The 13783-nt window shown below is 41.8% G+C and overlaps 1 protein-coding gene across 5 annotated transcripts in view; it reads right to left on the minus strand.

The window, feature by feature from the left end:
* Positions 1-11783: 11783 nt before the first annotated feature.
* LOC147611673 (uncharacterized) overlaps positions 11784-13783 on the minus strand; it is a 153446-nt gene continuing 151446 nt past the window's right edge. For 4 of the 5 annotated variants that reach the window (XM_086784715.1, XM_086784713.1, XM_086784712.1 and 1 more), the window contains one exon: positions 11784-12470. In XM_086784715.1, coding sequence (XP_086640841.1) covers positions 12153-12470 — 318 coding nt within the window. In that variant the 3' untranslated portion in view covers positions 11784-12152. The remainder of the gene's footprint in view (positions 12471-13783) is intronic. The other variant, XM_086784716.1, reaches the window with a different exon arrangement.

Below are 13783 nucleotides of genomic sequence, written 5' to 3' on the forward strand. Positions count from 1 at the left end.
CATACATCATGAACAGAAGGGTCATAACTGTAATGTGTAGTCCATGCCCAATCATCTTGAGCAAAACTTGCAGATTCCTTCTTCTCTGCACTTGGTGCAGATGCATCAGCCATAGCCATGCCCGATTCTTTCTTTTTCTCCTTCTCTAGCCTTTTCTTGCACTCATGTATGTAGTGCCCTGGTTTCCTGCAATAGTGACACTTGCCCTTCTTTTTAGGCTTATCACCTTCTTTCTCTGCATCCTTACCTGAGGATTCTTATTTGGCTTATAGCCACCATGCAAAGAAGCTTTACCTTTACGTTTTTGATTGGAAAACAACAACAAAACTTGGTCACCAACTCGCATATTAGATCTATTTTGCCTAGATTGCTCTTCTTGCAAGAGTACTGAAACCAGCTCATCAAATGTGAGGGCATTTGGATTTCCCTTCATCATCATGAGTCTAAGGGTAGAGCAAAACTCTGATAAGAATTTGATAATGCATTGAGAACTGTGGGCACCAATGTACTATCAAGATATATCTCATCCACACTAGCAAGTTGCTCCTTAAAATCTTTGATCTCGGTCAAGAAGCTTTCCATTGAGTCTCCCTCATTCATGTGCTCAGACTCTAATTATTTGCGCAGATATGCAACACATGCTTCATTACGCACTTAGTATAATGCAGCAAGTGCATCCCATGCCTGTTTTGAAGTCTTACATGACCGAATATGAGGAATAATGCTTTGCTTCACAGAAAGTGCAGCAATGCTTGTGCTTGTGCATCTCTTCCATCCCATGCTTGTTTTGAAGTCTTACATGACCGAATATGAGGAATAATGCTTTGCTTCACAGAAAGTGCAAGCAATGCATGTGCTCGTGCATCTCTTCCATCCCATCTCGTTTGAGCAGCAGTGGGAGACGTACTGGGGTGGTGCATGTGGAGGAGCCATATCTGTATCAGATTCTACTTTAAATGTGCCTACAGCACCTGGTTGCATTGGTAGTTATGAAACAGGATGAGTTTCATTACCACTGAAACAGCTATATCAGACCTCCTCAGCACCACCAAGGACTCCCGTAACCAAGAATTGGAACGTTAAGTGGCCATACAAGACTGAAGTCAAAGACAAGAACCTACTGATGAAATGTGCCTACTCCTTGAGCGAGCCTCGGAGATAGGTCAGTTGCCAATAACTCCTTCGGCCCTCCTCAAACTCTTACTCTTTTTTTGTTTACACTAACCCTCTCATTGCTTCAATATGATATAAATTTGCCTGAGGACCTAAGCCTAGGTGAACTAACACTCATTAAACAAAATACTGAACGTGATGTTGATCCCACTATCATTATGGGAATTTTTGGGGGCTTGTAGTATTAACTAATCCATAGGATATTTAATTTTATCCCTTGCACCCTATTGTGCTAAACCTTCGTAGTTGGTGTTAAGTGCTCCAAAACTCTGAAATCTTTGACAACAGTGTCAAAAAATTAGACCTATTTGTTTCAGATGATATTCCCGAAACACTGGCCAACTACGAGATGGTAGCACAGAGTTATCAATTGATTATAAGACATGGGTGGCTAGAAGTATACAATACTCACCAGTACTTAAACTTATGTGAATCTTTCTTATAACACCCTTTTGCTATTCTAAAACTATACCATAAAATCTACAAACATTTAGAATCCATGTTAACCAACGTCCTCTACACTTTTGATGAGACACATATTGAATATCCTAACATAAGTTCTGAGGATATCACTAAGCTCCAAGATTTTATGAAACTCCACAAACCTAGCCACCCACCACCAAGCTCAGGCCAGGGTCAAGAAGAGACATCCAGTTCATCATCTAACCCTACTTGCCCCGTGTATTCTAATGTAGCCAACAAATTAATCCGTATCCTAATGCTCCGCCTATTGAGACAAGTCTCAAGCAGACTCCATTTTTTCTACTCTCCCTTCTCAACATATAGAATTTCCCACTAACACTCTCGCCCCCGAGGAGGTACCGGAACCTGACCCGTCTCCCCCACAGCAAACTCAGGAGGTACGTCATACTCTCCCATAAGACACCCTTGAAGCTTTTACTGATGATCCTATTCTGGAGTCCTTGTTTGGTGTAGAATATGAAGGATTCATAAGAGCTGGAAATCCACTACTAAAGCCAAAACTGATGTTCAAGGTGTTAATGCAAATAACACCATTTGAGCCAACTCAAAGGATTCTACCAGAGGCCTACTCAGATGTCACACCAATAAAGCAACATTATGTACTGTACCTCTCTAAGCATCTCTCTCGAAATTAGAAGAACTGCTACCTTTGACTGGAGAGGCCACCTTATGGTCTAACGTGGCATGGCACACCAAGTTAGCCAATCCATAATTGGCTGACCTATTGGAAATAAGAATGGTAACATTTATGATCAGTTATTGCTTCCGCACGTGGAGGAAGGCTCACCTAGTCCACACAAGGGGGGGATATACAACAATTATCACAGATGATGCACAACCCAAGCTGGAAGATTTCGGCATACAGCCAGACTGGAGAAAGGAGTCCCTCACAATTCCAAAATACAGCCATGAATATATGTGTATGCCACCAACTCAACGAGTTGATCCCTTGTACATGCCACTAAAGAGGAGATGGACATCTCTAGAATTTCAAGAGGCCAAGCAGTGAGATTCACATGTATTTTGTAACTTTCCAATCTTCATGCCAGCTACATTTACAGACATAAGGGAACAAAGAAAGCAGATGCTGAGGCACTGAATCCCGGACCCAGCAATCGTGGCCAGTGTTAGATTCTTAAAATTGCTCTTGGTCCTGATCGATCAACCCAAGAACAATATGATGGGTATGATGCTGAGCAGCTACAATTTGACATGAATCAAGGTCTCTCTAACAGAGGCATGATGCTGTACTATCATCACCTAAGGTGTCTTCCTGCCTACATGCATGTCACATTCGAGGACATGGTTGACACTGGGTTGTTCTGGAGATCACACAGCATTCAGAAGAACCCTAAAAAATCTTCAATCATGCCGTAACTTCTACTATTCACGAGTTCGGCAATCAGGTCTTTCAACCTCGGTATAACAGGTTCTGAGGACAGAACCTAGATCAGGTAGGGGGGATGTTAATCCCATTTTGGATTAACAAGTATGCTCCCCCAATTGAGGACATTAATAAGTGTCATGCAAAGGCACTATAAAAGTTGTACATTATGAGATATTGGCCACCCAAGGCCTTAGTTAAGTAAGTTTTGGGCGTCCAAGTGTGAATAAGGGCCAATTGTATATAAGGCATTTTCTCATAATGAATAGACAATCCCCCTTTGTGCTATTGAGAGCTCTTGTTTGTGTCTTGAGAGAGATTGAGAGAGAGAATTCTAGCACTTATGCCTCTTCTATGTTTGTATGTTCCATGCTTCTGTTGGAGAGTGAGAGAGAGTGATTGCCTTATATTATGGTGCGAGCGACTCTACGGTGATAGCGTGGAGGTGGAGCTTGGAGGATTGGAGCTTCTCAAGTGAGCTTGGAGGCCTCAAGGGACTCAAGTTTGAAGCATTGGTAAGTGCCCTACGACAGTTGTGTTCTATTGCTCTTCCCTTAGGTGAATGCATTGAGTTCCCTCTTGGAGGTGTGGTAGCCCCTAACAATCAAATAGCCAGCCTGGAAACATGCTATGGAACAAGAACTCAAAAGCATTGACCGTAATGGCACATGGTCCCTTTGTTATGGCGCACGTAACCCCCCTTGAAACACATCTAACAAGAGATTACCTGGTGAACCGCAACTGTCGTGAGTAATGAGGATCTTTCCAATGGCCGAACTCGTAACCCTTGAGGTCTCCAAGCTCTATAACTCCTTGAGAAGCAATTCCACCGCGCCTCCCGCCTCGCCGTGAGCATTATCACACCGCCGCGTTGCGCTACAGGTACTCGTCGCTCCTCTCACCTCACTTCACTCACACAGTCACTAGCATGCATTAGGGAGAGATATTAGTAAGAGCAAGACTCAATTGCACAATGGAAGAGTATGTTGTATTATGAGAGATATTCACCTATATACATGGCCATAAGTATTCACACTCACTTAAACTGTGGTGGTCGACCGGGCTTTTTAGGCTTATAAGAGGCCTAATGCTATTACAATGACTGCTCTCATAATATATCTATAAAGTACATTACTTAGGACTTTATCCTAACTTGCTACCACATGCTCTTGAAGCGGGAATCGCCATAAATACTCCGTCAAACCATTACGGGTGCCCATCCAAGTTGTAGCTTTGGATACTATTGCTTCATATCTCGAATGTATGACCCTTTGGTGTATCTATTATGACTCCTTGATGTAAGATAATGGCTGTCACTCTTGTTAACCCTAGGAATGGGTTAACACCCTTGTAGATCACCCTCGTTAACAAGGTCACTGCTGGAACCAAATGGATCTTTCACACCAAATTTAAAGGATGGTACCTTTGGACAAGTACAAAGCCCAGCTTGTGGTGCAAGGTTTTCGCCAAAAAAAAGGCATTCACTTCAACGAGACCTTCGCACCTACAGCTCGAATGACACCAATTCGTCTCTTACTCAATCTGGCCGCACACCACACATGGCCAATCTATCAGATGGATGTCAAGAGTGACTTCCTAAATGGCATTCTTGAGGAGGAGGTCTATGTTGACCAACCTCTGGGCTTCCCGCTCCATAAAGCTCTTTATGGGCTTAAGCAAGCCCCTCGAGTGTGGTATCATCGCATCGACAAATTTTTACGTAGCCAAAGTTTTCAACCATCTCACTGTAATCCCAACATCTATATCGACATAGATCAAGGGGCTATCTAGTGTTGTATGTTGATGATCTCATCATCTATGGATCACATCACGCCAAAGTAGCTGATATCATGGCATAGCTGAGACAAACTTTTGAGATGACTGATCTCGGTCTTCTCTCATATTTTCTTGGCAAGGAGGTGGTCCAACATCATGATGGTATTTTTGTGTCACAACAAAAGTATTGGCTTCAACTCATTACTTTCTACTTTCCTGATGGTGCTATCTCTGTAGCTACCCCATTGGATCCAACCATCAAACTATTTAAAGGAAGAGGACTCACATGAAGAGCGAGCCTGTTGCCAAGTGGTTGGGAAACTCATGGGGCTCACAAACTCTCGACCTGAGATTTTCTATTGCACATCCATTTTAAGTCAGGATTTCAATGCTCCTAACGAGCCACATTGGAGTTCAATGATGAGGGTTGCTCGCTTTCAGCAGGTACCTACAGTTTTGGAGTTCACTATGGTCGTGGGATCACCCTGCGTGGTTACACTGACTTCGACTGGGCCAGTGATATCGATTCTCGATGTTGTCATGGTGGTTATTTGTACTCACTTGGCTCTGGCTCTTTCTCTTGGTCTAGCAAGAAGCAAGATACTATTGTAGGTCTTCAGCTGAGGCCGAGTACCGAGCCTTCTATGACACCACCACTGAGGCTATGTATCTTCGTCATCTTCTTAAGGAGATACGCGTTCCCATCGACACTGCTTCTACCATCTTCGTCCATTAGTCAGAGTGCAATTTCCCTCGCTGGAAATCCTATTTTTTTAAACCGTACCAAGCATGTTGGTGTCCATTTTCATTTTAACGAGGAACATGTTGAGCTTGGTACCATCAAGCTCCAGTACATTCCTACAGTGGGACAACCACGCCAACATCCTTACAAAGTCTATCAACCAGCCCATCCTTAAGCATGTTCGCGAGCGGATCAACATTGGTCCTCCACCATCACCCTCAGCACCTTGAGAGGGGGACCATCCTCTCCATTCAAATTATTTATCATTGTTGTAACAAGCGTATGAGTCAATGAAAACCCCATGACACGGCTCATGTGAAAATCCACTGCATTGCATTTACCATCTTGCATTCTGTTTTTTTTGTGTGTTTGGGACGTGTGTGTTAATGACCCAAAAAATAGACATTCATATATGTGCAAACCTCTTGCATTGTAGCATTGATCCAATATCGCCCAAACTCACAAGACTCTACACATGTCGAAGAGCACATGATCTACACTCGCGGGACAACCAACCCAAAACCAAAACTTGTTCATGTTCCTTTTCACCCACTTACCATCCTCCTCATCTTCTCTCATGGTTCCCTTTTGGTTTGAGAGGGGGTGTGTGGAAATATACCCAACATTGTATTTTTACCCAACCCAAAAGGGGTTTATTTCTGGAATTTCTTTTCTGGATCAACAGCCCCCTCTGCTATAGCAGATCTTTGGGACAACAACCCTCTTTGCTATAGCATATCTTGGGACAGTAGCCCTCTCTGCTCTCCATTCGACATCGATCGTGGTTTAGCTATGACCTCGTCTTTGGTTCTTCGACAATCTTCTACTCAGAGTCTCCTCACTTTAGAGGGCCCCTTGTATTGGACTTCATTCATCATTATACATATACTCACGTATCTATTTCATGCTATGTTGATTTGCTCTGATATCTCGTATATTTGGTCTTTTTGTCCTTTTTCCCTCACACATATGTGAGAGAGAAAGGCAATGCAGGTGGCTAAGGAATAAGGGTGGGCAAGTGGGCTCTAGAAATAGTGGCAACTTTTCAAAAAGACAAATGGACTTGAGTAAAAATAAGGGTGGATCTAGCCGGATCTTAATGTTGCTTAAATACCATTACGATCTAGCTCGATCTTAATGTTGCTTAAATATCATTAAGATCTAGCTCGATCTTAATGTTGCTTAAATACCATTAAGATCTAGCGGGATCTTAATGTTGCTTTTCAAAAAGACAGATGGACTTGAGTAAAAATAAGGGTGGATCTAGCTCGATCTTAATGTTGCTTAAATAGTGGTAACTTTTCAAAAAGATAAATGGACTTGAGTAAAAATAAGGGTGGATCTAGCTCCATCTTAATGTTGCTTAAATACCATTATTTGGTCAAAAAACATTCAACTTCTATATCTGGTAGATTATGTAGAAGGGACTCACCGGAGAGGGGGGCTCTTTGTGCTCCTAGTTTCGGGACACATGTCCATACAAAGGTTATCCTTCCTTGGATGATAAAAATTATCATTATGATAGACCTATGAGACCTTATAGGCATCGATGATTACATATCATGAGTCATATTTTTGCCACTATAAAATAATCCCTTATATGGGGCTATGACCTAATAGCCGTAAAATAATCCACGCTATTCTTATATACAAGGCACTTCATATTGTTTCATACAAGATAGCCTATGATAGCATTTATATGTGATTGCGAGATGCTCATTTCAACATGATTATATAATGAAACATTCACGTGGATGTTCTTGTTCGAATTTTGTCCATTTCTTAGGGTAACTTACATGGGCATTTAGACATTTGGTCAATCAACCAATAGCCTAAACGTGGTACCACTAATGATCACTTAAGAATAGTGTCACCACCTTAATTGTGGTTTCGTGGTAGAACATAGCCCTTGCATATGGGATAATGATCACCATTAGATGTTGCCCTTGCATATGGCATAATGATCACCATTAGATGTTAGGTTCTTGATTGATCAAACTTGGATCTTTATATGGGGACATACCACACTTAAGCCTTGGCAACATCTATATAGTCATCTAGGTAGTATATATGGACTTGTTTTTCACTTTCACATAATTCTTGATGAGCATGGTTAGCTTCTATGGGCCTTGTGCCACTTCTACACATGATCTGCTCCAAGCTGCATGTCAGATACCAATGCTTACTGCCATGTCCATGGCAATCATGCACACCTTGCTTCACAAAGTAATGTGATGCCTGCCATGGATACCATGGACTGTGGAAAGGCTGGTATGTAATTACCAAATATACAGCAAACGTAGATTTTCACATTACAGTCGAGATTGCATTGAAATCTTCGTACCACGGAAGGTTGCCACGCACGGTAAGAGATGGAACGTCCACAACCACCGCATTAAGGCCTGGTCTTGATCTACTTAGTACCACGCTGATCAGTAACCTAGAATCCTACCTTAAGACACAATCGATTGCCAGAGAAGAAGCGATAAGGATCCGTTCTTCGCTGGCTAGCCAAGGGGGATACATCCACTAGCTTCCAAGGCTAACCACAATAGTTGAATGCTCCTTGCTCTCAGTCTTGAGCAAGGTGTTCACGGAGGAGGAACTCAGATTTGCTGCTGGCAAGATGGGCAAAGAGAAGACCCAAGGTCCGGATGGCCTTCCCATAGAGTTTTAATGCCATTTCTTGCCTCTTCTCAACTCATATCTATGCGCCATGATTAATGATGCATGTAGGCGCGGAGAACTCTCTCAGGAGGTGAATCGGAGGCATATCAAGCTCAGCCCAAAAAGAGCCCAGAGGTTGGTGATCGGAGACTGCTGGCGCCCTCTCACTATGCTCAACAGTTCTTACAAGATATCTGCTAAGGTCCTTGCACTTCGATCAAGTTCATTCTGCCCAGAGTTGTGGACCCAAATCAGTTTGGGTTTATACATGGCTGGCACATTCATGAAGTAGCACTCAACATCCAATGTGGAATTGACTATGGTCTGCTGGCTCTCAATCAACCATATATACTGCTTAACCTTGACTTGGACAAGGCATATAACAGAGTTAGATGGGATTTTATGCTTGCAATCTTAGATAAAGTGGGCTTTGGGCGAATCTTGGTGGGGATGGTCAATGCTTTGTTGGCAAATGCTAACTCAGAGGCCATTATTAATGGGATGGCAACTGTGGATTATTTATTGCAGAGGTCTCTAAGACAAGGATGCTTGCTTGCTCCCCTCATGTTTGTTGCTATTACTGAACCGTTGCTGGCCAATGTCTGATACTTCCAAGAGAAAGGCCTTATTAAAGGACGACTCCTTTCGGAGGGCGATCAGGAGATGACCACCTAGTTCTTCGCTGATGATAACAGCTCAATCATGGTTTATGAAGAGGCTAAAACATTGATACATTCTAGTGGACGAGTTCTACTAGCTCTCTAGCTCGGTTAACAACACATCTAAAGCTGAGGCTTTGTTGCTCGACATAGGTGATTGTCAACCCTGGGACCTCAAGTTTGGATTTAAGTGGATCCCACACGGAACACCCCTTAGGTTGTTGGGCTGCCCCATTGGGACGGACATCAGTAATAAACAAAGATTCAATTGGTTCTTCCCCTGACTGCAAGGAAAGATGAGCCATTGGAGCAAGGCACAACTATCTTCCCCTGGAAGATCAAACATGTCCTGCTGTTGTATGTGATCTATCTTGCCTCATACTGTGTCCTTAATAAATTAGATTGGGCCAAGGTAGACAAATTGTTCAGGGATTTTCTGTAGAGCAAAGCTAAAGCCAAAGGATGGCATGCAATCCCATGGGAGCAAGTATGCTCACCCAAGAAGAAAGGTGGATTGGGCATCACCAACATGACTATGAGAGCCAAGACTCTCACTCTCAAATGGATGCAGAGAATCGAAACTTCCTAACCTTGGGGGGTGATCACCAGGTACTTCATTCAGCATGCCACGGGATTACTGATACAATGGCCAAACTTGTTGTGGCAGCACAAGCTCGCTACCACGGGTAAATGCAGTCAAACACTCCACCTTAGTGCATGGGCTAGTGGCGGGACTCTCATCCCTAAGGTGGATTGGTCAATGACCCCTCACTGGGGATGGAGCCTTGGGAGAAAGTATTTGGTGGTCATTATGTAACATGGAGGATGGTAAGCTGCATGCGTTGTTACACACTAATTAGGCACGAAAACTTCACAAGAGGGGCCTTCAAATATGGAAAGATCTGTGGGACAACAAATTGACCTAGTGGCTTGATTGGGAAGGCATTGCCCAACAGTTTGGTATATCCAATGCATCCTTTTCAGTACTCCAACCTGCTCTGCTGAAGCGCTCCCCCTACAATGGCCAACTGCTATAAGTCTAAAGCTTGAGAATTGGCTTGTCAACTAGGCTTTAACTACAAGGAAACCACTCCCAGAATTGAAAGGGGTTGACATCCACAATTGTCAAACTAATTGGTTTGATAGGCTTGGCCACAAGTGGAACCTCCCCAATATTGTTGAAACATGGGCTTCGTGCATTGCTGCAGTGTGGGTAGCCACTCCATCTCTCTGAATCAATATTTTCCTTTGGTGTTTGCTACACCAGAAACTCCCCACACGAGATAGGCTTGCCAACTGGCCCCAGTATCACTACTTTGCTCATTTTGTAACACACATAAGGAAATTGTGCTCCATGTTTTTTAGGCCTACCCAAATGCCCAGACGCTATGGAGAGGCACCAGGAGGTGGTTGGAAAGTTGAGGTACCCAACATCAATTTACATGGAAGCATGCGTTGTTGGCGGACACTATGCTCCTCAATCTTGCTCTAGGTGATTATTTGGCCTTGGATTCACTATACTGTTCTCTATCAACTCTGGACATATAGAAACAAGGTAATATTCCATTGATGCTCGCACATATAACATCCAGAGGGAAAATTTGACTTTTTTTAAATTGAACTATGGGTTCTAACAGGCCCCTACAACTCATAGCTTATGGATAGTGCTAAGCTTAAATTATTTTGTATTACCATAGGCGATATTTCCACTTTTGTAACTAAATCTTAATAATACAAACTCACTTTCTCTTGCAAAAAAAACAATACGATCTTAATGTTGATCAAATGCCATTACTTGGTCATAAAACATTGAGCTTCTACATCTAGTACATTATGGAGGACAAAAGGGGCCCACCCAAGATAGGGGACCCTTGTGACCCCCATTTTCGAACACATATCCATACAAAGCTTACAACTCCCTTGAATGATCAAAGATATCATTATGATCTATGAGGCATGATGACTCATGATTGCATACCATGAGTCGTATCTATACAAAAAAAATGATCCTTATGGGGCTATGACCTAGTAGTTGCAAGATCATCTAGGCTATTCCTACATACAAGCTATTTCATATAGTTTCATACAAAGATAGCCTATAAGAATAAATCTAATTTGGCTCGTGACACCTCTTATCAGATGAACAACCTTATTAGCCTCAGTAGCATTTATATATGATTGCAAGATGCTCATTTCAACCTAGTTATGTAATGAAACATTTATATGGAATATTTTGTTCCCATTTTGTCAATTCTTAGGGCATTTTATGTTGCAATTTAGACATTTAGGCAATCATCGATTAGCCTAAATGTGTTACCAATGCCACCAACTTCACTTATTATGTTATAATTCATCATGCTTTCAAGGATGTAATGATCATCCTTACTTGCTCTAGAGTGACTTCAACATATGGCATTGCAAATTTATTGTATCTATATACTAAATATGATGGAACTTGAATGCTTTGATGACTTTGATTTATTTCAATATCAATCTAATGTAATGATTTTGTGGGATGTCTTTACTTTGTTTACCACTAGTGGGAATAGTAGAAGTACCTATTTCTAGCTATTGTCTTACGTATGGCACAAACCGGATATGGTTGCCTACTTTTGATCCCCAAATCACTACTATGAATCAAGGCTTTTCAAGCCTTCAAGAATGGCAGACCTCTTATATGCCAAAAAATCACGATCTTCATGGTAATCAAATACCATTACTTGGTCAAGAAACATTCAACTTCTACATCTAGTAGATTATGTAGGACACAAGGGCTACAATAAAATCATCTAGGCTCTCTCCTATTTACAATTCATATTTACAAGGCGTTTCGTATTGCTGCATACAACCTATAAGACCAAATCTAATTTTGCTCACTACACCTTACCTCAGCATTTAAGCCTACAATAGCATTTATGTGATTGTAGGGTAAATTATATGGGCATTTAGACATTTGGCAAATCAACCAATAGCCTAACATTCATATGGATGTTATTGTTCCAATTTGTGTCCATTCCTTAGGGTAACTTAACTTATATGGGCATTTAGACATTTGGCCAATAATCAACCAACAATGGCCTAAACATGGTACCAGTAATGATCAGTCCTCTTGTTACGGTATACCTTATCATTCTTTCAAGGAAGTAATGATCATCCTTAATTGCTGTGGAGCAAAATTTTATACACGAGATGCAATCGATAATATACTGATCAAGACATGAACCACCTTGAAAACATTATGTTTGTGCTCCATGATGTAGCATTCCCCTCAGAAGCTCTCTGCAAACCATTCCCTTACAGCTTCTGCAATGACCTCACCTTTTGTGGGTGTCTCATCAACCTTAGAAACCATGTTGCCTGCATCTCTGTCCTGATGGCTTTCATGAGGAAGAACTACAACGGGTGCAGCGGGTACTGCTTCCCACCAATCATTCAACTGCCTCGCCACCTTGCGCACCGTCCCTCTTCGAAATTCCAATTCACAAGTGAACTGATCAAAGAGCACAAAGGCACACACATACCGGAATGGAACAAGCAGAAGGATCAAAGCAGCCCCCAACAGTGTGAAAGCGACAATATTTCTACCCTGCATATTGGGAAATCAAAAAGCGGAAGTTCAAGAAATTCTTAGGTGGCAAAATTAACATCCTTAATGACACCAAAAGTAGTTCAGAATTCCCCTCCTAACAAGTCCAGCAATTTTTTCACAGGGGTTTTAACTTTTTACAGGTTAGGTCCACACTCACTAAAGGGGTGGATCATGAGAAGCCACCGTACTTGGATGGAGTAGGGAAAGGCCTCCCGGAAAGGCCATCGGGAGGCCTTTCCCAGGAGGAAGATGGGAGCCAGGACTAGCTGGTGACCCATCTTCCCCTGGGAAAGGCCGACTGACGGCCTTCCCCGGCCGTCATGGTCTGGGGAAGCCAAGCTTGCTCCAATGAAGGTCATCTAGCAGAATGTTGATTGCTACAAGCATGCAAGCAAAGCTCAGCAACTCAGCAAACAGAATGGACGTTGACAGGGGAAACCTTCTGGCCACTCAGAATGGATGGTGATGAATGGTAACAGGTGAGAAAACCAGATGAAGATTCTGCAAAATAATGCTTCCTAACTATACGGTTCAGATCTGCTCTCTCGTGACTCCAGACCATGACGGTGGATCTCCCCCATCTGCCAATGGGCAGGGGATGATTTATAAAGGCTTTAAGAGTCAGTGCTAGAATTAACTCATTAGCCCACAATTAATACTTTTGATCTCAGTTTCAATTGCAAGTTGAATCTTTATTTAGTTCTCCATTGTGTCTGGTAACATATCTTAACTTTTCTTGTACTCTCTTGCAAGCTTTCCAGATCGCTCTTAATCATTCTATTGTTTGGCAAATAATACAAAGAAAAAGGGTAAAATTCAGGTGAGTAATCCAGTGACATGTCACAAATTCTGAAGAACTCAGAATTCTGGCTGCCCCTTTTATTTCATACCAAAAAATATTTTTCACGAAAAAAATGTATTATTTTGTACAATATGATTTATGAAATTTTTAAATAGTATTACTAATAATATAGTTTAAGTAGATATAACTTATAAGATTAAGCATAACATTAAAGCATTTTATCGATTTCAATGTGTAGTTAATATATCTCCTCTCTTTCAGGTCTATATCATCCTTTTTGGTCGTAAGCCAAGAGAAGTCAAAATTTAAAGCTGATTTTTCTACTCCCAAATCTTTGCTTCTATAACCAAATATATGACCTAAAAGTTTTCTTCCTGATCTACCTGTTTAAAGAGTAGTAAAATCAAAGTTTTGCAATGAAAGAGGTGTTGCCTTATGGTATACACTATGAAAGTAATTAAAGAACTTTATAACTAGCATAACTCCAACAGAATCTTTCAAATTCCAA

This window comes from Cibotium barometz, chromosome 47 (genome assembly GCF_041138505.1).
Source record: "Cibotium barometz isolate CiBa-2024 chromosome 47, ASM4113850v1, whole genome shotgun sequence".
Classification (NCBI taxonomy): domain Eukaryota; kingdom Viridiplantae; phylum Streptophyta; class Polypodiopsida; order Cyatheales; family Cibotiaceae; genus Cibotium; species Cibotium barometz.